Source organism: Oncorhynchus gorbuscha, linkage group LG09, assembly GCF_021184085.1.
Source record: "Oncorhynchus gorbuscha isolate QuinsamMale2020 ecotype Even-year linkage group LG09, OgorEven_v1.0, whole genome shotgun sequence".
In the NCBI taxonomy this organism is placed as follows: Eukaryota; Metazoa; Chordata; class Actinopteri; order Salmoniformes; family Salmonidae; genus Oncorhynchus; species Oncorhynchus gorbuscha.
Window position 1 is genome coordinate 40541648 of NC_060181.1, and position 27879 is coordinate 40569526.

Sequence of the window (27879 nt, forward strand, 5' to 3'; positions counted from 1 at the left end):
TGAGTTAGATTTAAAGACTTGCATGCTCTGGAACTTTGGCAGCTACTTATTTAAAAAAAATATATATATATATATATATATATATAATTCTCTAAACCTCTGGATTGAATGTGTCAATTTGGAGTTCCTACATGCATAATCTCTGAGCAGAATTAATGTTTTACTTTAATTTGCCAAGAAATCCCTAGTTTGAAAGTAAATGTTTTTCTGGAAGCCATCTCCCCAACGTGGACCAGAACCCCTAGCAGCCTCTCACCATTTGAGTGACAGCTAGCAAGATGTAGCAGAGTGAGAGCGAGTGAGCAATGTTGTGGTGCACACATCTGCACTTGACAGTACATTTTCAGGGACCACTATTGGCTAGTGAGCACTACCTCAGAACAACTGGCTAAAAAGTATTAGATCATCTCTTTAACTCAATCTCATTACTGACGGGGTATTCAAAGCCGTTAAGTCAACACTCAGTGGCGAGGTGATTAAACAGACTTACACACTGCACCCGGTCTAGTCTATAGAGAGATCAAAGTCAAGCAGACGGAATAACATTGATGAGACCAAAGGCGGCCATCATCTAAGATGGCTTCATCTCATCAATTAGTGTTATGGAGCACTAAAAGGGGAACCACAGTCCACAATGGTCAGCCATAAAAGAGAATGAAATCTGTAAGTGGCAACAGAATAGATAGCTGTGTAGTAGTGTATGCCATTGCAGCAGCGTTTCCCAAACTCGATCCTCAGGACCCTAGGGGGTGCACGTTTTTGTTTTGGCCTTAACACTACACAGCTGATTCAAATGATCAAAGCTTGATGGTCAGTTGATTATTTGAATCAGCTGTGTAGCGCAAAGGGCAAAACCCAAAACCTGCACCCCTTGGGGAAACCCTGTATTACAGTGTTTTCTCAAATGGGTCACAGTTGGTCTCTCCTGAGTCAGAGTACTAAAGACTTGTTGTGGCTGGAATAAAACAGGATATGTTTAGGTCACAAGACTTTTGCAGATGTTTTAGTTTAGCTATAACCTAAGACTTTGGGAGTCTTGACAAAAAAAACTTTTAAAAAGGTGGACAAATTAAAACATTTGATTTTAATTGACTGATAATCCAGTTTCATCAGGTCTGGTCACATATCGAGGGGAATCCTTCACAAAACAATATTGTTATTGAACAACTAAATTAACACAGAATCCCTTCATTTTGTTGCTGATCCCCGTCTGCCTTCACTGTCTGCCTTCACAGTGGACTCCATGTCCCAGAATGAACGCTACCAATCTTTTATAAAATGTGCTCGACTAGTGTAACGGAGAAACAGCACGAGAGCTCATTTCACAGAGCGTTCCTCTGATTAGAAGGGGGCTTTCCTCTGAGAAACATTCAACCACCAAAACAGTAGCTAAAGTCAGACTGAAGGGTCAGGGTTCACAGTAACCTACAAGCAAAGTGACAACTCCAAATTTGAATGGTGGAGGTACATGCTGGGCAATGTGGTCCCACTCCGAATCTACGGCTGAACTGAAGAAATTCCCAATCAATGTGTGGATCAGCACTTGTTCAGTTAGCAGCCTGTGAGAGCAGTGGGGATACAGACAGAGCCACAGTCAGCATGAAAAACTAAGTGCATCAGAATCTAAATAAATACAAATCGGTCAAAAGGAATCTTAAAAACAGACAAGATGTTAAGTGGTCTTCCAGGCTCGAGCAGTCGTCTGAGGTGAGTGAGTAGGAAGCATTGCCCCTTTCTTCCCCATGTGTCACTGGTGTCATCTTCGTCGTCATCATCAACTCCAAGGAACAGTCATAGGGGTTAGGGGCGTCAATGTTGTGTAGTCCAGTGTGTCATCCAGTGAGTTCATACAGTATGAGGCATGGCTCTCGTAAAACAGCATTTCCCAGGATCCTCTGACTGACCAACATGGCTGACAGTAGCAGTTTCGACTCTCAATGCTGGTTAAGTGTCAAACAAACACATAGCGCTTTTCAGAAACAAGACGTTTTGGCAAAACGGCCAAAAGCACACATTCAGACACACACAACATGGCTAACTCGTGCAGACCTAACCACCATTCAAACATGAATACATATACATACGACTGCAGCCGTACTGTCTCATGCACAGATATCTAGATTTGTTTTCATCTAGACAGGTTACAATATGATTGACAAGTAACTTATGTCAGAGTGGAGTTGGCCAGCGTTAGTTTTGCGTCACGCATCCTGGGAAGAGGTGTGTGTCTTAGAGGAATTGTGTGTGTGTGTGTGTGTGAGAGAGAGACGGGCTCAGTTTCCATGTGGTTCACGTTGACATTGGAGTGAAGTAAAGTTCCTGTCTGAAGGGAACAGGATCGTCTTGACTAGCAGTCTCCCGTTTTTTCCTTCTAGAAGTGTGTGTGTGTGGGGGGGTACATTCATGTCTCAGGGGTGAACAGCGCTAAACTTAGCATTCTGACCATTCGTTACCCTATCAACTCCCCCATTTATCCATTAAATGGAGTGTCCTTCTCAAAGGTTAAACCTCATCTCCATCTTGGCTCAGTGTGGGCGCAGGGAAGTTTCAATACGGGGGTGTGTAGCTTGATCCCGTGTCCAACAGAGTACTCTCTCATTCTCCAGGATCCATGTGTCTTAAGTGTCCTATGGGTGGAGAGGTGCACGGTTTGTGTGGTGGAGAAGAGCGAGAGAGAGGGGGGGGTGGTGAGGGTTTCCCCCACCCTCTGTTGCTATAGCTGCTCCTCTCTTTGCTTTTTACTCCTGGTGGGACCCTGGCCGTTTCTCAGGGTTCCGTTCTGGGGCCGGAGGAGGTGACCTCGTTCCCGGTCCGTCCACGGGACCCCTCCCTGCCCGTCGTCACTGTCCAGGTCAGAGTCAGAGTGCATGAGGGCCGAGGAGGAGGGAGCGGGGGCTGGCTTCATTCTGCCTGGTGGGGGAGGGATTTGCAGTGTTCAACTTATTCAAAGATAAGTGACAGAGTAGATTTTGTGTGTGTGTGTGTGTTTGTGTGTGTGTTACCAGTTCGGGGTGGGTGTAGCTCCAGGCTGTCCTGCTCTTCGCCATTAAGCATCTTATAGCGACTTTTGCTCTTGTGGCGCACTTTACCCCTACGCCTGCTCAAAACACACAGTCCTGTCAGTATGCTTGTTACACATTACAGAAGGGACAATAAGTACGTACTTAAACAGAATAGTACGCCATGAAATGTAAAAGAAGCAACATCATATTACTATGCAACATGTAAATCTCTTACCTGCGGTAACAACATACCATAACCCAGACAACGGTCGCGATGACAACCACAATCATGAAGGATGCTATGGTTACGTACAGCACACTCCATTCTGAAAGAGAGAGAATCAATAGAAGTCGCAGGTTGTCCTTAATGAGAGCGCTTGAATTCCAGCACTTTCCACACTAGGCATTCCCACGACAACGCTCCCTACTGTGTGTCATACTCTGAAGTAAAGTCGGCAGGTCACGTGACTCCTCGCAGTATCCTAATAATATACAATGGCATCATCTTCAACTCCACGAGTGTCCACTCCGCTGCTCACCACAGTTGCTCTCTTGGTCCCACAGCTGTGCCTTGATAAAGTTCTCCATCCAGAAAGGGTGGCAGACGCAGGTCCGCGTGAACGAGTCACAATCCCCGTGGCTGGAGCAGTTCAGCTGGCAGACTGCAGGGGGAGAGAGAGAGACGTTAGAGACAGGTTGTCCCCCAGTGTCTTTCTTGACATCTTCTTGGTCAAAGACAACAAACCTAACTGTCTAGTAAGTTTGGTCCCTCTCACCCGGAGAACACTACAACAACAAAAATATTAAACTTGGAAGTTGCAAGTTAGAAAATAAGGAAAAGTCAAAAAGAAACTTAAGTGCCCATATACTTTGCATATCACAAACGTAAAAAAAGATACACGAAACAAATCAGTTCATTCACAGAGCAAACTCTCCAAGTGCTTTTTATGTAACTCAACTAAGTTTCAATTCATTAGTTCTAATATATTCCCCCATCCGTGTATTCCGTTTCTCTTCTCTCTCGTGTCTTAATACTCACTGACTGTGTCCACCCGCCGCGCCTTGAAGATGAGGAAGTCATTCTTCTGTTTGCGTAGTTTGTTGCGCAGCCCCAGAGCCACACTGTGACCGGACAGAGGGGAGCGACCCGGACCCCCAGACACCAAGAAAACCAGACGAGTACTGAGAGGAGAGGAATGGAGACGGGAAGAAATTCACAGATTCGCTCAAGCTGAGGACAAATCAATAGATTCACTCAACCAGCCGTATTATGACATTCTTAGTTATTCTAACAATTGCCTCTCAGATTCATACCATGTAAGTGTTGTAAAAAAATAAAATGACATTGTCATTACAAACCCAAAGTGTTATCAACTGATTTAAATCAGAGTCAGATGGGCCAAAACAAAACATGATAAAATATGATGTGCATGTCAGAGAAAGTGTATTCCTGTGTTCTTGCACTTACATTGCAATATAATAACTTATTGTGCCAGTAGAGTTGAGTGAGTTGAATTGAAGAGACCGAATATAGTGGAAAGGAGCTGACCTGTGCTCGTTGAAGGCGCTGACCTCGCGTACGATGATGTCACTGTCGAGCACGCCCAGCAGCACGCCCACCTGCCTGAGCAGCATGTCTCTCTGGCGGTGGGACACCTGGGACACAGACACCTCCAGCACCAGCTCCACCAGGTCACGCTGCCACACATCTGACAGGAGAGAGAGAGGGAATGTGTAGGAGCCATTTCTGCTGTGTGTGATATATATTTGTGTGAGTGTGTAATCCAGTCTTAAATAGATTATTGTTCCCATAGATCTGAATGGATTGGGTGTAAGGAATATGGTGGAAATATAACACTATCGTACCAAAAAGCTTGCTGAAGCTATAGCCACATCCATTTGATTCTTTCAGACCTAGTGTCTAGGGGTTGATTTTGCACTGGGCATGTGTGTATGTAGACCATGAGGAGCCCACTGACCTGGTTTGACCTCTACAGTCCCTCTGTCTGAGCTGCTCTGGCCCTTGCTGTCTGTCACAGTCAAAGTGAAGCTGTACTTTCCCTCCACCAGGTTAGTGAGAAACAGCACCGCCTGGTGGTCGGAGTTGTTCAGTACATCCTGGAGGATGGAACACAATTAATTCTTCAGACAAGATGCATTTTATTTGCATTTGATCAATTACAATGAGATTGTCTCATGCTGATAACACATTTCTTAATTCAAAGTCTGATTAAGACATTGAATAATGTGATAATTGCAGAATGTATTTTCTAGCTGCTTGCAATGGCCTACATTACTGAAAAAATAAATGTAGACAAACTGTTGTCTGAGCAGAACACAATTCTTATTCCAAATACTTCCAAGTAGCTCATTGTATGCAACTATTGTTAAGCAGAATGTTAAATCATGAGAAATGCAAGAGTACGATAAGAATGCTTTTACTTAATACAACATGAAGGAGGAAATGTTTTCTAGATGGTATTTGTTCGTTTACTTACTTCGGGTTCATTGTGCTTGCCTGCCACAGATCACCTAATACTTCATGATATTTTCTGTAAATATTTCTGTTATTCATTATAGCACCACGGAGTGGACTCGGTCTCTCACCCCTGCTGCTGGGCTACTGTCGTCACGGGTCCACAAGTAGCCGACTCCGCCCTTGTCGTCTGTGGAGTGGGAACCGTCCAGGGCTGCAGTCCGCAGGGGCAGAGAGATGGCCGGCCTGGACTGGACATGGGCTACTGGGGGCTGGTCTAACTCTGGTAGAGAGCAGACAAGACACATTTAAGGACATTGTAGTGCCAAAGAGTATTCTGAAATACTCTGTACGCTGTTCCCACGCACCTGGTAAAACTATAGGTGAGGGAGTTATACTTTAGGTTATACTTCAAAGAGCACTGATATTCAGCTCGGCAAGACTTCAGTTGACAAAATATTTGAGTGCATCTCGTGAGACCATTACCTTGTAAAGCCTGTTTTTGAAAGCTTCATACAGTTCAGTCTCTGATACATTTCCTTGTAGGCAATTCTATATTAAATAACTGTGTTTTTCTGCTAAAACTCATCTCAGCACCCAGAAAAAAAAAGAGAAAAGGAAAATCATACTCTTATGAAACGAGAAAAACAAATTTAAACAAAAAAAATACAGAACAAACACACACACCACACACACAGAGGACAGTTACCCTCTCGGACGATGACTGTGACCGTGTCGGTGCTCGCCAGATCCCTCTCGTCCGTCACGGTCAGGCTGAACTCGTACTCGCCCACCTGCAGCCCCGTCACCGTGGCAACGGCGCCGTCGGCGTTCTCGATCTTCACTCCGTCCGGGCCCCTGAGAGGAGAGAGACGACCACCACAGAGTCAGACAGGTGGAGAAACAGCAGCTCCACTGTCACCACAGAGCACTGAACTGCACCATATAACACGAGGTGGAAAAGAAGAGAGCTCTAAAGTGTCATCTCCACTCACCATATTGCCTCTGGTAGTTGAACTAAGTGTCATTCAAGCACAGAGACCAGGGAGTGTGTCATTTGCCAAAGTGTGGTGTGTGTGTGTATGTATTTGGGAGTGTGTGCGTATGAGAGAAAGTGAGTGTGTGAGCTCAAACGTGAGCATGCATGTAGTTGAGTGTGTGCGCACGTCTATTGTGTCCGTCTGTGCATAGGTGTGTGAATACTGACTTGCTCTGTTTCCAGTGGTAGGTGGAGATATTCTGGTCGTCCGTGCTCTTGCTGCCGTCCAGAGTGGTGCGGTCCACAGGTAGGGTCAGCTCCTTCTCTGGGCCGGGGTCCGCTACTGGGGGCTTATTGTTCTCTGAGGAGGATGGAACACAAGCAGGTACGGGGGAAACGTAGCCTTTGGTGACACGAGGACAATATCCGTATTTTCATCGTTTGTCTCTGTTCATCAAGGTTAAAAAAAACATCCATTCAAATATGTTATATAACAGCAATGAATGAGAGACAATGTGTGGCTTATTTCTTGTAAATCAGGCCATGATATTCAAGCAATTACCACTGCAGTGGTGTTGAAATTAGCCATAAATACACATGATCTATATGCTGCTGATTTACCTGGCTGGACGATAACAGTGACCTGTGCCGTGTCCTGCTGCCCGGCTGTGTCTGTGACAGTGAGCTGGAAGGTGTAGTCTCCTTCCTGCATGGCAGATAGCTGCAGAGTGGGAGTCCGCACGCCCTAGAAGTCGAGGAAAAGAACTGTCAAGATGGGAGAGAAGAATTTCCCTTTTCTTGTTGGTGTCGAAATGAAGAATTTCCATTTTAAAACTACAAAAAAAGCTTTATTTTCAGAAAACAAAACACCTCAAATCCCCATGATTGCTCGGTAAGACATGTGCATGGTCCCTGACATGGCCACCTCTGGTGCTCCTCTCTCACCTGCATCTCCACCACCTTGCCCTTGCTCTCGGGGCTGAGCGACCACTCGTAGGCCAGCGGCTCGTGGTCGTCCGCGCTCTGGTTGCCGTGCAGCGTGACAGCGTTGCGCGGTAGCGTGATGACCTGGTTGGGCCCGGCGTTGGCCACCGGCCGGTAGTCCATGGCCTTGCTGACCGACAGCGTGGCCTGGGTGGAGCTCTGGGCCCCGTCTGAGTCCGTAACCGTCAGACTGAAGGAGAGAGAATAGGGGGGTTAAGTTTGTGATAGGAATTTGTCTAACGTCCTTGCTTTTGTCTAAGACCTAGCCTTCACCTATGGCTGAAATGGTGAGAGGGGCAAATGCTTGTGAAATGGTATGGAGGAAAACAGCTGAACAAAGAGATAGACTGGGAATACAAGATGGCATGCCCATAGAAACAACTAGGTATATTTAAGCAATATGGCCCGAGGGTGTGTGGTATACGGCCAATATACGCCGGCAAAAGGCTGTTCTTACACGCAAAGCGGACACAGCCCTTAGCCGTGGTACCACAAACCCAGAGGTGCCTTATTGCTATTATAAACTAGTTACCAGCGTAATTAGAGCAGTAACAAGAAATGTTGTGTCATACCCAGGCCGGGGGTATATGATCTGATATACCACGGCTGTCAGCCAATCAGCATTCAGGGCTCGAACCACCCAGTTTATAAAAAGCATTATAAACTGGGTGGTTCGAGCCCTGAATGCTCTGCTCTGCGTCGTGCCTAAGAACAGCCCTTAGCCGTGGTATAGTGGCAAGATAAAGTGTGTGAACCCTTTGGAATTACCTTGATTTCTGCATAAATTGGTCATAAAATTTGATCTGATCTTCATCAAAGTCACAACAATAGACAAACAGTGTGCTTAAACTAATAACACACAAATTATTGTATTTTTCTTGTCTATATTGAATACATCATTTAAACATTCACAGTGTAGGTTAGAAAAAGTATGTGAACCCCAAGGCTAATGACTTTTCCAAAAGCTAATTGGAGTCAAGGGTCAGCTAACCTGGAGTCCAATCAATGAGACCAGATTGGAGATGTTGGTTAGAGCTGCCTTGCCCTATAAAACACTCACAAAATGTGAGTTTGCTATTCACAAGAAGCATTGCCTGATGTGAACCATGCCACAAACAAAAGAGATCTCAGAAGAACTAAGATTAAGAATGGTTGACTTGCATAAAGCTGGAAAGGGTTACAAAAGTATCTCTAAAAGTCAGTCCGGTAAGACAAATGGTCTATAAATGGAAAAATTTCAGCACTGTTGCTATTCTCCCTAGGAGTGGCCGTCTTGCAAAGATGACTGCAAGAGCACAGCGCAGAACACTCAATGAGGTTAAGAAGAATCCTGAGTGTCAGCTAAAGACTTACAGAAATATCTGGAACATGTTAACATCTCTGTTGACGAGGCTACGATACGTAAAACACTAAACAAGAATGGTGTTCATGGGAGGACACCACGGAAGAAGCCACTGCTGTCAAAAGAAAACCTTGCTGCATGTCTGAAGTTCGCAAGAGCACCTGGATGTTCCACAGCGCTACTGGCAAAATATTCTGTGGACAGATGAAACTACAGTTGGGTTGTTTGGAAGGAAACACAACACTATGTGTGGAGAAAAAAAAAGCACAGCACACCAACATCAAAACTTCATCCCAACTGTAAACTATGGTGGAGGGAGGATCATGGTTTGGGGCTGCTTTGCTGCCTCAGGGCAGGGACAGCTTGCTATCATCTATGGAAAAATGTATTCACAAGTCTATCAAGACATTTTGCAGGAGAATGTTAGGCTATCTGTCCTCCAAATGAAGCTCAACAGAAGTTGGGTGATGCAACAGGACAACGACCCAAAACACAGAAGTAAATCAACAACAGAACGGCTTCAGAGGAAAATGCACCTTCTGGTGTGGCCCAGTCAGTCCTGACCTCAACCCGATTGAGATGCTGTGGCAGGACCTCAAGAGAGCGGTTCACACCAGACATCCCAACAATATTGTGGAACTGAAACAGTTTTGTAAAGAGGAATGGCCCAAAATTCCTCCTGACCGTTGTGCAGGTCTGATCCGCAACTACAGAAAACGTTTGGTTGAGGTTATTGCTGCCAAAGGAGGGTCAACCAGTTATTAAATCCAAGGGTTCACATACTTTCCCACCCTTCACTGTGAATGTTTACACGGTGTGTTCAACAAAGACATGAAAACGTATAATTGTTTGTGTGTTATTAGATTAAGCCGCCTGTGTTTGTCTACTATTGATGAAGATCAGATCAAATATTAAGACCAATTTATGCAGAAATCCAGGTAATTCCAAAGGGTTCACATACTTTATCTTGCCACTGTATCTTGACCATATACCACACCCCCTCGTCTTTCATTGCTGAAAAATGTAGAGAAAAGACTGCGAATGCCCATGGAGAAGACAAGGTGACAGCGCCGGGAGCTGTACAACGGTAATAAAAGTGTCGGCACTAGGTAGAGAAACTACGAAGCGCCACATAACCCATTGAGAAGACAAGGGAACAGTACCTGAATGTGTAGTTCCCTGGGACCAGGCCGGTGAGGGTGAGGATTTGGGTGTCTGCCGAGACCTTCTCCTCCCTCAGCGGGCCCTTCACCTCCTCCCAATGCCACGTCACCACCTTGTCATCGTCTGTGCTCTCTGATGGGGCCGAAACACAGGGAGAGGAGGAAGACAGGACAGGAAGAAGAGGGAGAAAAGAACCAGATAAAAACCAAACGGTCCATAAATGTCTAGGCCACCCTGCCTATACTTTTGCCCGTCTCAAGCCTGACTACCAAAGTTTATCTCCCCATTGTTTTATGGAAGAACTGCACAGGGTGTTGACAGAGGGCCTTTGCACCAAACATCTCGCATTCCAGGGTAAATACCGGTTCTTGTCCTAAAACGGTCTAGCTACAATGTCAATGTACGGCAGTAGAGCTATAATCTAAATAAATACACCCTTGACAAAATCTGTCTCTTTTTTGTAAGCAAAGAACTAGACACGATGCGACATAAAATCCCCTTTGACATCCACAGATGGTGCCATTCCAGTTTATTTGATTTGATTGTGACCAACGAGACGGGTGAACTCACGGCTGCCGTCGATCACCGTGGAGCTGGTTGGCAAGGATATCTCCTGGAACTTAGGGGAAACCACAGCGACGGGCAGCTTGTTTATCCGCGGCTCTGTGAAGTGGAAGAGGTTAGCTAATTGGCTGAACGGTACAGTTGGGCCGTGTTCATTAGGGCACGAGTAGCCAAACCCGAAAACGTGCATTTCTTATTGGACAACTCCAGGTAATCCATCCCTGTTTCAGTCTGCTATCCTCCGTTCGGTTCTAACGAACACGCCCCCAGGTAGGAGTCATTGTCGACGTTTCAGTATAGTAGCCCAATAATGGGAAAGTCGAGGGAGGTGACCTTTAAGATGTGACAGTTTACACAGGTTCCTACTGAAGAGAATATCAAAACACAGTCAATACAAGTCATGTTAGCTTAACCACCCCACCTGGTTTGACTGTGACGTTGACAAAGCCCTCTCCATATGCTCCGTCGCTGCCCACGGTCACCTCAAACTCATACAGCCCCACCGTCAGCTGAACACAAGAGCCAGAGAGAGGTTGAATTGGAGGGACCACAATAACAACGGTTTCTTTTTAACAACAGTATTACAGTACTGTATGAATGGTTCTAGTCATACATTCAATCTCAGTTAAGAGGCCTGAGAGTTTGAACAGAGAGAGAGATGAGAGGTAACGGTTGAACTAATTCAAGGAGCTGTACCTTGCTGAGCTTGAGCGTCTCGCTGTGTTTCCCCTCCATCTCTCCACTGTAGTCTTTGGGATGAGTTCTCAAGAGCCAGTCAAATTCATAGTCGGTCCCTTTTCGAGACGTGAGAAAGAGAGCAATCAAAGCCGAGGATGTAAGCTATGACCAATGGCATGCATGGATACAGAGCTCGCCTTAGTGCCAGTCTGTTTTCTACGTTAGCTCACTCGTGTGCCGTGGTCGTGCCAAATGAAACAGATAAGCTTATACAGAACTCGGGTGAGACGTGGACTACACGGGTTGTGTATTAATACAGGTGTATGATACAGTTTAACTAAGTAATAACTCAGGTGGGTTGAGTAGTCGTACCTTGCTTGGGCGCTGGCACCACAAAGGCGTTGAGTTCCACCTCGTTGCGCGGCAGCGTGACCTCCACACTTTCGCCTGCGGACACCACCAATTCCCGCACTGTCATGGAAACCACAGGATTTGCATGGATTGAAACACGGAAACACTGAAACAGAAGCTCATTCAAAGTGCAAACAGTAGACGTACATCTGCAGTGGGTGCCAGTTTATGAACGGGAGTAGATATTTAGAGCTACACGTTTCTTCCTTCCATGAAGATACGCCTCAGCACGTCCATTTTGTTATTAGTACATTATTAACCAAACAGTTGTCAATGGTGGCTTTTGAGGGACACTAGGTCAGAGTTCAGCGTCCACTGCCTTACCAGCCTGTGTTGGTGATGTAGTGACTGTAGGAGCAGTAGTGGGGAGCACAGAGCTGCTGTTGGAAGGTGCGTCTCTGGTGTCCTCCGACGTGGAGTTCTGCTGTGAGGGTGATGGAGCTTCTCCACTCCCATTGGTTAACTGACTGGGATTCTTATCAGATGTTTGAGGGAGGGCCACACCGCTGGCGATGTCGACCGTTGGAGCTGGACGCTCTGCATCCTTGGAAACCCGCTGTCAAGACATGGATGTACTTCATGAACTTCAGATAAGAATGGAAAAATGACGAGCGACATTGGCTACATTGTACCGTCTTCAACAGGCTTCGTGAAGTAAACACTGCAGTTACAGTCGGAAAGTATACGTTGCAGCTTTACTCTAAAAAAGGGAATAAATAAGAAAATGTTCCTCATCAATCTACACACAGCACCCCATAATGACAAAGCGAAAACAGTTAAAAAAAAATTTTTTTTAAACGTTTGAACGTTTATAAGAAATTTAAAACAGAAATACAAAACCGGTCAAAAGTTTTAGAACACCTACTCATTCAAGGTTTTTCTTTATTTGCACTATTTCTACATTGTAGAATAATAGTGACGACATCAAAACTATTAATTAACACATATGGAATCTTGTAGTAATCAAAAACAGGGTTAAACAAATTCTTCAAATAGCCACCCTTTGCTTTGATGAAAGCTTTGCACATTATTGGTATTCTCTCAACCAGCTTCATGAGGTAGTCACCTGGAATGCTTTTCAATTAACAGGTGTGCCTTGTTAAAAGTTCATTTGTGGAATTTCTTTCCTTCTTAATGCATTTGAGCCAATCAGTTGTCTTGTGACAAGGTAGGGGTGGTATACAGAAGATAGCACCTATTTAGTAAAATAAAGGTATACAAAATAAAGCCCTATTTGGTAAAAGACCAAGTCCATATTATGGCAAGAACAGCTCAAATAAGCAAAGAGAAACGACAGTCCATAATTACTTTAAGACATGGTCAGTCAATACGGAAAATGGCAAGAACTTTGAACGCTTCTTCAAGTGCAGTCGCAAAAACCATCAAGCACTATGATGAAACTGGCTCTCATGAGGACAACCACAGGAAAGGGCAACCCAGAGTTACCTCTGCTGCAGAGGATAAGGTCATTAGAGTTACCAGCCTCAGAAATTGCAGCCCAAATAAATGCTTCACAGAATTCAAGTAAGACACATCAACATCAACTGATCAGAGGAGACTGTGTGAATCAGGCCTTCATGGTCAAATTTCTGCAAAGAAACCACTACGAAAGGGAACCAATAATAAGAAGAGACTCGCTTGGGCCAAGAAACACGAGCAAATGGACATTAGGCTGGTTGAAATGTCCGAATTTTAGATTTTTTGGTACCAACCTCCTTGTTTTTGTGAGACGCAGTGTGGGTGAACGGATGATTTCCGCATGTGTGGTTCCCACCGTGAAGCATGGAGGAGGAGGTGTGATGGAGTGGGGTTGCTTTGCTGGTGACACTATGATTTATTGAGAATTCAAGGCACACTTAACCAGCATGTCTACCACAGCATTCTGCAGCGATACGCCATCCCATCTGGTTTGGGCTTAGTCCCACTATCAGTTGTTTTTCAACAGGACAATGACCCAACACACCTCCAGGCTGTGAAAGGGCTATTTTACCAAGAAGGAGAGTAATGGAGTGCTGCATCAGATGACCTGGCCTCCACAATCCCCCGACCTCAAAACAATTGAGATGGTTTGGGATGAGTCGGACGCAGAGTGAAGGAAAAGCAGCCAGCAAGTGCTCAGCGTAAGTGGAAACTCCTGTTGGAGTTTGGAAAAGCATTCCAGGTGAAGCTAGTTGAGATAATGCCAAGAGTGTGCAACGCTGTCATCACGGCAAATCAAATCAAATTTATTTACATAGCCCTTCGTACATCAGCTGATATCTCAAAGTGCTGTACAGAAACCCAGCCTAAAACACCAAAAAGCATGCAATGCAGGTGTAGAAGCACGGTGGCTAGGAAAAACTCCCTAGAAAGGCCAAAACCTAGGAAGAAACCTAGAGAGGAACCAGGCTATGTGGGGTGGCCAGTCCTCTTCTGGCTGTGCCGGGTGGAGATTATAACAGAACATGGCCAAGATGTTCAAATGGCCAAGATGGCAAAGGGTGGCTATTTGAAGAATCTCAAATATAAAATATATTTAGATTTGTTCAACACTTTAATTACTACATGACTCCATATGTGTTATTTCATAGTTTTGATGCCTTCACTATTATTATACAATGTAGACAATAGTAAAAAAATTCAGAAAAACACTTGAATGAGTAGGTGTCCTAAAACTTTTGACCGGTTGTGTACGTTATTTACACAAGTATTCAGTCTCTTTGCTATGGGACTCGAAATTGAGCTCAGGTGCATCCTGTTTCCATTGATCATCCTTGAGATGTTTTTACAACTTGGAGTCCAACTGTGATAAATTCAATTGATTGGACACGATTTGGAAAGGCAAACACCCGTCTATATAAGGGCCCACAGATCAAAAAACAAGCCATGATGTCGAAGGAATTGTCTGTAGAGCGCAGAGACTGGATTGTGTCGAGGCACAGATCTGGGGAAGGGTACCAAAAAACGTATGCAGCATTGAAGGACCCCAAGAACACAGTGGCCTCCACCCTTGTTAAATAGAAGACGTTTGGAACCACCAAGAGACTCTTCCTAGAGCTGGCCGCCCAGCCAAACTGAGCAATCGGGGGAGAAGGGCCTTGGTCAGCGAGGTGACTAAGAACCCGATGTTCACTGACAGAGCTCCAGAGTTCCTCTGTGGAGATGGGAGAGCATTCTAGAACAGGGGTTCTTAAACTTTTTACGCCTGGGACCCAAATGAGAAATCCTGTGTTTTCCTGGGACCCAAGCTTATGAAAACATGCAAATATTCATAAATATTGGTACATTTAATTAGTCTTTTCCCTAAAACAAATGCAATATAGACAAATAACAATGAGATACACATAAATAGCTATTCATGTTTCCTTTTCCTCATTATACACACTCTTACAGCCTGCTGAGTGGCGCAGCGGTCTAAGGCACTACATCGCAGTGCTAGCTACGTTACTAAGGATCCGGGTTCAATACCGGGCTGTGTGGCAGCCAGCCGCGCCCGGGAAACCCATGAGGTGACGCACAATTGGCCCAGCGTCGCCCGGGTTAGGGGAGGGTCTGCCTGGCCGGGATGTCCATGTCCCATCGCGCCCTAGCGACTCCTGTTGCGGGCCGGGCGCATGCACGCTGACATGGTCACCAGGTGTACGGTGTTTCCTCCGACACATTTGTGCGGCTGGCTTCCGGGTTAAGCAAGCATTGTGTCAAGAAGCAGGTTGGGTTTCGGCTAGGTTGGGTTGTGTTTCGGAGGACGCACGTCTCTCGACCTTCGTCTCTCCCGAGTCCGTACAGGAGTTGCAGCGATGGGACAAGACTGTAACTACCAATTGGATCTCCCAAAATGAGGGCGAAAGGGTTAAAAATAATAATAATAAAGTGTATTAAATAAAAAAACACTTACCTGTCTAGGTTGGAACTGTTGCTGTTAAACCACAATAAATCATTTTCATTCTGAACTGGAACAAACTGATTGGCGCAAGATGTGAGGCATCACACAGATGTAAACCAGAAAAACACAGTCCTAATGAGAGGTATGTGACTGGTTGAAGTTTTCAACAAGCAGGTCTATTCTGGGCTCAGTTCTGTTCAGTGCAACCCTGAGGTCACGCTCAGCATTGAGACCTTGCTTTAAGTCATCCAGAGTTGAGAACCCTGACTGACATAGTTATGTGGTGCCAAACCGGATCAGACTGCTTTCTCAGTCAGTCTGGAGACGGCTTCCTGCAGTAGATGAGCAACCCAGAACTGTGTGAGTGTGTTTGCCGCAAAAAGCATCTTGCATCAATCACTTTTTTGGTTACTACATGATTCCATGTGTTATTTCATAGTTTTAATGAATTCACTATTATTCTCCAATGTAGAAAATAGTAAAAAAATAAGAAGAACCCTTGAATTAGTTGGTGTGTCCAAACTTGACTGGTACTGTATGTAAATGTGATTTTTAATTTGTATAAAATGTGCAAACATTTCTAAAAAAAAACTTTTTTCTGTCATTATGGGATATTGTATGTAGATTGATGAGGGAATTTTTATTTATTTAATACATTTTAGAATAAGGCTGAAACGTAACAAAATGTGGAAAAGGTCAAGGGGTCTGAATACTTTCCGAATGCACTGTAAGAGATTGCATAGATTACATTAACACATCAGTTAGAGAAATATAGATGTCATCCATGTATAACTTTATAGAAGGGTATTTAGTCTTTGTTTTTATCTACTCCGTCCCAATGATCCCATAAGGAAGTGTAAACAGGAATCTATGACTCAACTACAATACTAGAACTTTCCGTTGACTCACAGTGCTAGAAAGTTGGTCCGACCCACTTCCCTTTCCTGTTGGTGCTCGCCTCTGCCTTCTCCTTCGAGCTGTGCTGGTGCCCTTTGAAAGCTGCTGCAGGAGCCCCAGGGACTCGATGTGGGGCTGGGGTAAAGACGTGACTTGACAGAGCCCGCTGTTGGAGCAACTCAGCAGGACACAGCGTCCCCCCAGGCTCCACACGGCACTGCAGGCAGGCTCCAGACAGCATGATTCCCAGCAGCTGGCGCTGTTCCTGCCCACGGCCAGGGGGCGCCAGCCTAAACCGACCACACTGCTCCAGTGGATCCCCAACACTCCCCCGGTCACCCGGCAGATCTCGGCAGATACACCTGGAGAGGGAAAGAGGATGAAAGAGTTGTTATAGAGAGTGTGTATATATATTTTTTATTTAACTAGGCAAGTCAGTGCTGGGCCAAATTGTGCGCCGGTCTATGGGATATAAAAAGGACGCGATCAGTGACTTTGCCATCTGGGACAGGGATTGGTATTTTCTGTGGGTGCTTGGGGCCAATGTTCCCTCTAAGCTGGGTGCTTGGGGCCAATGTTCCCTCTAAGCTGGGTGCTTGGGGCCAATGTTCCCTCTAAGCTGGGTGCTTGGGGCCAATGTTCCCTCTAAGCTGACTTTGGGGCCAATGTTCTCTAAGCTGGGTGCTTGGGGCCAATTTCCCTCTAAACTGGGTGCTTGGGGCCAATGTTCCCTCTAAGCTGGGTGCTTGGGGCCAATGTTCCCTCTAAGCTGGGTGCTTGGGGCCAATGTTCCCTCTAAACTGGGTGCTTGGGGCCAATGTTCCCTCTAAAATGTGTCTAAGCTGGGTGCTTGGGGCCAATGTTCCCTCTAAGCTGGGTGCTTGGGGCCAATGTTCCCTCTAAGCTGGGTGCTTGGGGCCAATGTTCCCTCTAAGCTGGGTGCTTGGGGCCAATGTTCCCTCTAAGCTGGGTGCTTGGGGCCAATGTTCCCTTCTGTTCCCTCTAAGCTGGGTGCTTGGGGCCAATGTTCCCTCTAAGCTGGGTGCTTGGGGCCAATGTTCCCTCTAAGCTGGGTGCTTGGGGCCAATGTTCCCTCTAAGCTGGGTGCTTGGGGCCAATGTTCCCTCTAAGCTGGGTGCTTGGGGCCAATGTTCCCTCTAAGCTGGGTGCTTGGGGCCAATGTTCCTAAGCTGGGTGCTTGGGGCCAATGTTCCCTCTAAGCTGGGTGCTTGGGGCCAATGTTCCCTCTAAGCTGGGTGCTTGGGGCCAATGTTCCCTCTAAGCTGGGTGCTTGGGGCCAATGTTCCCTCTAATGTTCTGGGGTGCTTGGGGCCAATGTTCCCTCTAAGCTGGGTGCTTGGGGCCAATGTTCCCTCTAAGCTGGGTGCTTGGGGCCAATGTTCCCTCTAAGCTGGGTGCTTGGGGCCAATGTTCCCTCTAAGCTGGGTGCTTGGGGCCAATGTTCCCTCTAAGCTGGGTGCTTGGGGCCAATGTTCCCTCTAAGCTGGGTGCTTGGGGCCAATGTTCCCTCTAAGCTGGGTGCTTGGGGCCAATGTTCCCTCTAAGCTGGGTGCTTGGGGCCAATGTTCCCTCTAAGCTGGGTGCTTGGGGCCAATGTTCCCTCTAAGCTGGGTGCTTGGGGCCAATGTTCCCTCTAAGCTGGGTGCTTGGGGCCAATGTTCCCTCTAAGCTGGGTGCTTGGGGCCAATGTTCCCTCTAAGCTGGGTGCTTGGGGCCAATGTTCCCTCTAAGCTGGGTGCTTGGGGCCAATGTTCCCTCTAAGCTGGGTGCTTGGGGCCAATGTTCCCTCTAAGCTGGGTGCTTGGGGCCAATGTTCCCTCTAAGCTGGGTGCTTGGGGCCAATGTTCCCTCTAAGCTGGGTGCTTGGGGCCAATGTTCCCTCTAAGCTGGGTGCTTGGGGCCAATGTTCCCTCTAAGCTGGGTGCTTGGGGCCAATGTTCCCTCTAGCTGGGTGCTTGTTTCCCTCTAAGCTGGGTGCTTGGGGCCAATGTTCCCTCTAAGCTGGGTGCTTGGGGCCAATGTTCCCTCTAAGCTGGGTGCTTGGGGCCAATGTTCCCTCTAAGCTGGGTGCTTGGGGCCAATGTTCCCTCTAGCTGGGTGCTTGTGAGCAGGAGCCCCGAGACTGCCGTGTGGAAATATCAGCCCACAGAGAAAAGCAGGAGATTGAACTTCACTCAACTTTCTAGAGCAGTGGTCACCAACCGGTCGATCTCCAAGGCATTCCTAGTCAAACATTCTGTAAAAAACAATTATAAAGCCTTGTCTTCCTATTTTGTTTTATTTGTCACAGGCTGTTGGCGGTAGGTGCACCTGATTCACCAGCCCTGCATGCCGGGTAGGTGAACTGTTGCCATTTTGAACCATTTCATGTGTCTGAAGGTAAAAACTCTGCCTTCCCGGCTGGCCCAGACAGCAAATCAAGTGCACTGTAGGCCTACCGCTGGCCAATCGTATGGCTCAGATGACCATATATGCAGTAACGTAGCAGACATAAAAGAAAGCTACAGCAAAGTTGATACTGTGAGATTTCAAAACGTTTAAAACCATGACTAGAGACAGACTGTCAACGAATACAGCAAAGAGCTGCTGTTATGAGTGAGTTCATGTTTAAGTTCTTACTCAGCATTGACTGAGTGTTGAATACACTTTGTATTCAACACTTTTACAAGGCCTAAAATGATCATTCTTCCTATTTCCACTCAGCACCACAACAAGCAGTAATGAATGAGTAGGAAAGTGTATCTATATGCTTGAGTTGTTGTTTTTCTTATTAGTGGCTTGGGTCTTATTTAATATCGATTTAATATTTCACTTCCTCTATTCATAGGAGTAACATACATTTGTGCGTGAGGCAGTAATAATGAGGTGAGAAGTGAGTCGCCCCATCAGCTGGAAGACGGTGTCCCTTTAGGTCAGCGGAGGAAAGGGAGAGCGGAGGGATGTTGAGAGGCGGACCCTCAGTCTGCTGCTCTCTCCCCCTCCACTGAGACTGACCCTCAGTCTGCTGCTCTCTCCCCCTCCGCTGAGACTGACCCTCTGCTGCTCCTCCTCCTCCTCCTGAGTCCCTCAGCTGCTCTCTCCCCCTCCGCTGAGACTGGCCCTCAGTCTGAGAGACTGGCCCTCAGTCTGCTGCTCTCCCCCCCCTCCGCTGAGAACTGGCCCTCAGTCTGCTGCTCTCTCCCCCTCCGCTGAGACTGGCCCTCAGTCTGCTGCTCTCTCCCCCTCCGCTGAGACTGACCCTCAGTCTGCTGCTCTCTCCCCCTCCGCTGAGACTGACCCTCAGTCTGCTGCTCTCTCCCCCTCCGCTGAGACTGGCCCTCAGTCTGCTGCTCTCTCCCCCTCCGCTGAGACTGACCCTCAGTCTGCTGCTCTCTCCCCTCCGCTGAGACCTGACCCATCAGCTCAGTCAGTCTGCTGTGCTGCTATTACCGGTCATATAGCCCCTCCGCTGAGACTGGCCCTCAGTCTGCTGCTCTCTCCCCTCCGCTGAGACTGGAAAATGTGATCAAATCAGTCTGCTGCTCTCAATCCCTGAAACTCCGCTGAGACTGGCCCCCAGTCTGCTGCTCCTCTTCCATCCTCCATCTGCTCAGACTGGCCCTCAGTCTGCTGCTCTCCTCCCTCCGCTGAGACTGGCCCCTATCAGTCTGCTGCTCCGTCTCCTCCGCTGAGACTGGCCCTCATCCTGCTGCTCTCTCCTCCTCTGCTGAGACTGAACCCTAGGAAGCTCTTTGCCTCAGATGCAGTCAAACAACACCGCTGCACCATCAGCTCAGTAAAATACAAATAAAAGACCTAATTATTTAAATGTAGCCCTCCTCAGCTGTGCCTCACAAGTAATCCCTCCGATGTCACAACAGACGGATCTAAAACTCTTGAACGGTACCTTGGTGTGATCATCCAAATCAGCCTATAGCCTACCTCAAATTTGGAAATACAATAAAACAAAAATGGCCAACAATGCATTGGTGTCCCCCAGGGCAATTCAAGTCAAAGGTCCAATATGCAGAAATACTGTATTGGGCCTATAGCTTACTGCCCGTTCCATGATCTCGCCAAACTCATTGCTACAGTATTTTAATTTGTTAATGTTGCATAGGCTTAGGTTTTGTAAGTCATTAGAAAAAAACAACTCATCCAGAACGGTAGATCCCAAGTCGGCTTCCGCACTGTTAACTCAAGAGTTTTCCCGGAGCTGTTAACAGGCTCTGAAGGCCCTACACCCAAATAAGGGCATTTCATCCACCTTTACCACTGTGTTCCCGAAAAAAACTGTGATGGTGGAACAAACTCAACGGAATAATCACCACCTAGTCCCCACTTTTAAGGAATACAATGTAACATAAAATATTTAGATGCTGAAACCAATGTCATAAGGTGAATGCACCAATTTGTAAGTCGCAAAGATAAATTTTGTAAATGTAAATGGGCAGAACGCATCTGAGTAGGAGTCTATTGCATTGACACGCACTACTCAGGCCGTACTGTACACAGAGGTGAGGCGTAAACAATCAGAGCTGCAGTAGGCCTATATGCAAATAGACCATTGTCATATATGGATCTCTGCCATTTACTTTCACCTGGACTGTGTTTACAGCATGAGCGGTTGTGAGTAGATGCACTTGTTTTGAGATCAAAGCGAGAGCTGCATGTAGCCACGTGTGCACATTTTGTTCATATCCTTTGCTAGTTGAGTTATTAGCCCAGTTAGATTACCTGTTATCAGAAATAGGGGAGCGATTGCTTCCTACAAGGGCACAAAACATGTACATTTCTAGAGAGCATTTGTTTGTCTTAAAAAGGGGCAGTGTTGTATTTTGAGACAGGCTTAAATAAGCAAAGTAGCCAATAGGCAGAGACTAGCATAATTTGTATGAATCTCTATAATAAACGATATGGGAATGATAATACATTGTATTTTGTAAAGTGGTTCCTTGCAAACACATCAACATTTTCAGTCACTACCTTGTTTGAAGGACAAGTGGATAAACAGGTTAATGTCAAACCCTAGACGTTATTTTCAAAAGTCTCATGGAATGTAGGCCTACACTGAACACAATATATTAGCTGCTGGCTGCTACTGTAGACTTTAATGATAGAATAGCTATTTCCATGTTGAAATATTACGGGTGCATTTTCATTGTTTTTGATGGCAGACCACACCGGTAGGTCTCTTTAATGATCAAAATAGCCACAGTAACATACTTGGCCACTGTTAAAACTGTAACTTAAAGTGGGTACAGCCTCAGGTGTTCACAGTAAACACAGTAAACACATGCTGGAAATTGCACAGCATTTTCACGTTAAAGTTTGCGCTCAGCAGACATGAAATTTGCTCAGTGCCAAAATAAATTAGAGGGAACATTGATTAGGGCCCTGAATGTTTAGATTTTAGATCCTTCTTTCTTTGCTCTGGGAAGCCAGGTGAGTGCAATCTGAGAGCAATCAGACATTAATGTGCTAGGCAGATGAGAAAAGGTAAGGTAAACGAGGCCTTTCCCTGACAAGACGGTGATTAGGCCTTATTATCACCAAAGTCAAAAAGGTCAAAGGGCTTCAAGAACATAAACAAAAAGGCAAGATGAGTGTGTCTCTAGACAAGACACCATCACAGACTCAGACACTCACTGACAGGGCAGCTATTCCCATGGCTATTGTTGCCATAGCTCGGGAGCTGAATATTATGGGATGTGGGTGTAACCCAAACTCTGTGTAACACACTGCTTGCAGCGATTGGGCGCCTTTTGCTTTCTTTTAGAGAATGGAGCCTTTCGCCTCTGTTTAGTCATTCCCCTCCTACCCGAGCGACACGGACTCACAGAGGACCGATTGTCCGGCCTACATTGTAACTCACCATGCCTTGTGGCTTCCACGCTGTAAAAACAGCCATTCGGAGTGAGCCACCACAGAAGTATGCATACACACCTCAGAACCAACAGACAGTATAAACAATTACTAACAACCCAATAAACACAGAAAGGAAAGACACACACAAAGTAAAGACATGCCAAGGTGTAAGGCACACCCAAAGTAATAAAGGCAAGCATCTATTGTTAAGACAACGGTATTCATGTGTTAATGTCTTAGATTCAATCAAGTGTATGGTGAGTACAACAAAACAATCAAATCAAGGAATACATCTCATGCATTCTTACATCTTGGACAACCATGAAACCGTGAATATTTCCAGAGAAATGTATCGGTACATTTTACCTGTGGGAGGAACTAAGTAGCACAAGAAGCCCAGTAAAAGGAAGAGGAGCTGCCGCGGTCGTGTCAATCGAGGTTGACTCCAGCTGAACAGGTTCTGATACGCATAGGACATTTTCCACGAGGACCAAAGACCTGGACAGAACAAAAACAGTTGTCGGGATTGTGTCACATTACTAGCCTGGAAATCCAGACTGAAATCCCGCTCAACAGTGAAACAATAGTAAAGCGTAGCATGCGTCGGTCTTGATTTCCAGGCTATAACATCACACTACCTTGGTGTAATTCAACACCAGCACAAAGGCGGCGCTATGAAGGGATTGATGTTTAATGTCTGAACGGCACTTTGCCCATCGGGCAAGTCATAAGTATTTTTGGGCTGCCCCGAAGATTACGATAATATGCACGAAAATGTAAATTGTCTATTTACACGCAGAAGTGCAATACATTGCTTGCCTTTCACCTAAACATGGCGGAGGAATCAGAAAGATCAGTACTGAAATTCTTTATTTTTGGTTGTTTTCAGTTAACAGAATCTCAGAGGAGGCTTCGCTGGCATAAATTGTCTGTCTTCTACTTAAACAATGGGGAGGAACAAGAAAGATGAGTTTAAGCGACTGGAATTCTTGGTAGGTGGTTTTCACATGTATTTTTTCCCCCACCTGCTCAAAGGGGCAACCTTAGAGCAGGCTCAACTTGTGACTGTTTAGTTCACTTATCCCAAGCAATACGACAACCCTTAATGTCAATCCTAGCTAAGACTATTGTACACATTGTATCATTTCCAGACATTAAATGAGTCAGACAGTACAGCAGGTGATCAAATACAATACAATGAGATGTAAGCTCACAGACATGTTTATAGTACAGTAGATTTACCTTTCTCCGGGCCTAGTGGTGGAAGAGGGTGGAGACAGAGCAGCTGGAGTTATCTTACGTTGGAAGGGAGGTACAGTGAGGTGAATGGTGAAGACAGGTCAACACCAGCACTTTGTGGAAGAGCAGCTTCAACATGACACTCCCCCTGGCCCCTGGCAGACTACAGAGCAACCTGGCGGAGGAAAGGGGGGGGGGGGTTCACCTGAGATGTTCTAGAATGTAGTAACGAGCGGCTGTTCTATGAAGCACTTGTAACAGGCTTTGGTTTAACAGACATTCTGTTTAAGAGAATAATAAGCATTGTTAAATATTTGAGTGACAGGTGTTGTCTGTTATTTCTATATGTCAACTATTCACCCACTGGCATAAGCTTTCACTTTCATGCACTTCTTCTTCCAAACACTGTTTATTGTAAATGGTGAGGTGGACTGCATTTTATAATGGTTATTAGTACTCAAGCTGAAAACAAAAAAGAAATGTGCCTTTCCAGGACCCTGTCTTTCAAAGATAATTTGTAAAAATCCAAATAACTTCACAGAGCTTCATTGTAAAGGGTTTTAACACCGTCTCCCATGCTCGTTAAATGAACCAAAAAATAAATGAACATGCACCTGTGGAACGGTTGTTAAGACACTAACAGCTTACAGACGGTAGGCAATTAAGGTCAGAGTTATGAAAACTTAGGACACTAAAAAGAGGCCTTTCTGCTGACTCTGAAAAACTCCAAAAGAAAGATGCCCAGGGCCCCTGCTCATCTGCGTGAATGTGCCTTAGGCATGCTGCAAGGAGGCATGAGGACTGCAGATGTGGCCAGGGCAATAAATTGCAATGTCAGTACTGTGAGACGCCTAAGACAGCACTACAGGGAGACAGGACGGACAGCTGATCCTCCTCGCAGTGGCAGACCACGTGTGACAACACGTTTTTTTACAAATTAAATATGTTTGTCACATGCAGTGAATAAAACAGGTGTAGACTTACCCGTGAAATGCTAGCTTATGAGCCCTTCCCAATGACGCAGACTTAACATTATTATCTAACACAAGAGGAATAAAATACACAAGAATGAAGCTATATACAGGGAGTACCAGATCAATGTGCAGGGGTACGAGCTATTTGTAAACAAAGTAAATGTAAGCAAACACTGACTCAAAACAAGGTTTAAACTATAATTTTGATAACACGGATGGTCAGTCCTTACCTCGGCACCCATACCTCTGTCTATGCATTTGAGAGTGGTTACATTTCTCCAGCCCCACCCCTCAACTTTTTACAGAAGCAGCCGCTTTAAAAAAGGTATTAGAAATACATCGAAACACATTCATGTTGAAGTAAAGACCACTATCAAAACATATATTTAAAAAACATTTCTCTGTGCCTTGAAATTCCGTTACCAAAAACTGTACTCTACTGCAGGGGTATTCAACCGGGGGTCCATGGCACGCTAGCGGTTTCGCAGAGGTACTGCAGTGTGTCCGCAAAAATATATTTTTGCAATGTTTTTATGAATATCACCAGCAAAAGAATAAACAGATATTCAATTACGTTGTCGTTGTTAATTCAGTACCGAGAGAGATTGTCATTTCTTCAAACATTCATCTTTATTTAATTTTGATTCATTATTGCAATAATGAGGCTGGTCGACCCCCCCCCACCACCCTTGAGTGTTTGACCGAGTAACCTAACCTTTACACAAATGCAGAGTACTATATATAGCTGACACTAACAATGCTCAGTCATGGTTGGTTCAACCCCCCTCGTGCAGACCAAGGAGCATGACAAGCCACTCTGGGTTCATCCTGTCGTTACCTGCACGTGGGTATTGTCTTAACCCCTCCCTGGCTTAGTTTCCCAGGTGCAAGGATTATTTAGAGACAATGAGGAATTGTTCTAAACTCCTCCTGGCTATCTCTATCTCGGTTACACCCACCACATCTTGCCTATGTAATGCAGTCTTAACTCATTTGTCAGCTCAAGCCATCTCTAGTGACCATACGATTGGCTGCAGTTAACTTGAACGGAGACCATCAAAAACAGCATTAGCAGGACAGAAATATGCTACTGTTGGTTAAGTAAATAATCATTTACTATTAATAGAAAAATGACATGCCTGATTTGTTTGATATCACAACATACCTACAGTAGAAGAGGAAAATCGTATTTCTCAACTCCTAATATCGAGGAAATTACACTCACTGGAGTATCTGACACAGGTTTTGACCCATGATGAAATTCCGTTGTAGTAGTCACATAAAAAACAGAGGAAGATTTTATTGAAATTCGGTTACCAAACTTTGCATCTGAACAGTTCTTCCAGAATGTGTTTTGTAAAATGTTCAGTGTAAATTGATAAGTTGTCCTTGTGCATAGAGTTGTATGGTTCGTTAAACTTCAAAATCAATGGTTTTGGTTTGGCATAAATTTTAAGTGAAATTTTTTTGTCTCAGCGAAATTCCATTAACGTGGAATTGCCCAACTACAGTAGGAAGTCTTTCAGAAGTCCACAGAATTTCAAATGAGCCGACAGGAAATTGCATTTCAGATAAGTTAAGATAGACAGCGACTTACCGACTTACCGGTAGTGGACACAAAATTACGAGCATCCCCAAAACGTTCAGCGGCAGATTAAAGACAGCGCTGACTTTTCTGACCAAAATAACACCACATTTTCATACCCATCTTTTGCTTTGGAAGTGAGTTCCAGCACTTACTGTGGCCTTCTCCTAGTAAGTACAAAGCTTAGCTTGAGACACAATAACAAGTATGTCAGAATAACATGGCCACAACAGTTGGTCCCACAGGTTTGCCTGGTGGGACTCAAAAAGTTTGCCTTATGAGAATGGATTCATTCCAGCAATACTACTAATCGAATTACAGAAGGCGGAAAGCTTGCCACATGCTGAAAATCTACCCCATGGAGAATAGCAGTAGACTACTATTTCTTACTTCACAATTCCTCAGAAAGTTCTTGCAGGAGGTCCAGGGGGGAAAAAACTAAACAGATCAGCATGAGAACATTTAGTTCGGGTTGGAGTAGAGTGCATTGCCATGGCATTGGACATAGGCTCTCTCACATTCACAGCAGTTTCTGACTAATTATCTAAGTGAGAGTATGCGGCAACTGCTGAGCTATTAAGTCATTTAATATTAAGCGTCCACTTACTAAGCATGACTAACAAACCTGCATGACAGAGGTCAATTCCTAGTCGGATCCGCATTCCAGCACGTAGATCATGCCACACTTCCACCCGCCTCAGTCTTATCAACTGCTGTAACGTTATCCTGATAAAGAAGCCGACTGCAATGACGGATGTCACAAAAGCCTGGCTTTTAGAAGTTGTTTACGGCGTTTAGAAGAAGCCAAATTGGCTTTGTTTCCTGTTAATTTAAGTTCCTTTCATATAAGACAAACAGGTTAAAGTTTTTTTTTTTATTAAAAAACACTTGGCTGTCAGTTATTCTAAATTATAACCGCAATTTGTATTTTGGCAGCGCAGTGGCTTGAGAACAGTCGTGACGTGGTGCCCGCACAACTGCGCTCGCTCTGCCATGTGACTCGGTCACTGGGATGCCACCACCGTCACCGTTTTTTAGAAGCAAGTTCCAATGAGAAAAAACGCAGACAAGGATCTCTGCGATGGTAAACTTCAGATCCGAGAAAGGTTTCCCCTGATTTTTCTTCCACCTCCCCTTCTCTCAGCAAGGCTAATCAAAAACACACCAGTAAATCCTCTGTTGGCTGCTGTCGACAAGACAGTTCAAAGGAGCACTTTCTCGGATTACTGAATGCACCCCATGTCTTTGGCATTGCCTCGTTTCAAATGCAGACACATTCAGATATTTAATCGAAATTTCCATTTGAAACCCTGCAAACGAAAAACAAAATTATAATAATCGTGAAAATGCATGAGTAGCCTAGAAGTATGACCCATAAGAAAAGGTAGCCAAGTTTGTTTTTTAACAAGCTGAACATAGCCATTGGATAAGCAAGCAAATCATCTCTAAAAACCGTCCTCACAGTAGACATCAGTAGGCAAGATTGCGCAGTGGAAACACCGATAATGATTGAAGCCATTCTTCCATTATAATCATGCTTAAATACATATGTTATTGATATTCAACATGACAGGTGTAAAATGTCATATATCTCGGTATAATCTTGGAATGACCACCCCGTCCAGGCACCAGCTGTTTATACTGGTGTGGCTTTGGAACCTGGTATCATTAGCCCACTCACTGACCGAATGCATGCAGTTTATGTATGACAGCCGAAAATTATACACTCACCAGTCGTCGTATTAAATGTTTCGCTTTCTGTGTTTGAGCTAGGATACGTCGTCGTTGCTCGCTGTTCACTGTTTGGGTCAGCGCTTCCTTACACCACTGTCACAACAGGCAAGAATAACTAAG

The 27879-nt window shown here is 45.3% G+C and overlaps 1 protein-coding gene across 2 annotated transcripts; it reads right to left on the reverse strand.

Moving 5' to 3' along the window:
- Positions 1-1063: 1063 nt before the first annotated feature.
- LOC124043625 (dyslexia-associated protein KIAA0319-like protein) lies at positions 1064-27879 on the reverse strand. Of its 2 annotated transcripts, XM_046362400.1 has the most exons (23): positions 27757-27833; positions 26651-27335; positions 23470-23641; positions 22594-22725; positions 16372-16721; positions 11925-12156; positions 11562-11660; positions 11208-11305; positions 10933-11020; positions 10518-10610; positions 9947-10079; positions 7403-7631; positions 7079-7202; positions 6686-6818; positions 6188-6336; positions 5610-5761; positions 4982-5120; positions 4552-4711; positions 4042-4184; positions 3542-3664; positions 3238-3328; positions 3003-3097; positions 1064-2910 (listed from the first exon to the last, which is right to left on the reverse strand). In XM_046362400.1, exons 4-23 carry the CDS (start codon positions 22703-22705, stop codon positions 2714-2716), a joined length of 2940 nt encoding a protein of 979 aa, XP_046218356.1. In that variant the 5' UTR covers positions 22706-22725; positions 23470-23641; positions 26651-27335; positions 27757-27833; the 3' UTR covers positions 1064-2713. The 2 variants fall into 2 exon arrangements, with proteins under 2 accessions (XP_046218356.1, XP_046218357.1); XM_046362401.1 differs by lacking the exon at positions 26651-27335 and having other exon boundaries at positions 27757-27879.

Excerpts from the sequence above, each read along its gene's own strand:
- LOC124043625 (XM_046362401.1), bottom strand. The coding sequence starts at position 22,705 with ATGTCCTATGCGTATCAGAACCTGTTCAGCTGGAGTCAACCTCGATTG. Across the intron at positions 10,080-10,517 it reads CACGGTGATCGACGGCAGCC|AGAGCACAGACGATGACAAG; the intron begins GTGAGTTCACCC and ends CGGCCCCATCAG. Across the intron at positions 5,121-5,609 it reads ACAGTAGCCCAGCAGCAGGG|GATGTACTGAACAACTCCGA; the intron begins GTGAGAGACCGA and ends TCCATCCTCCAG.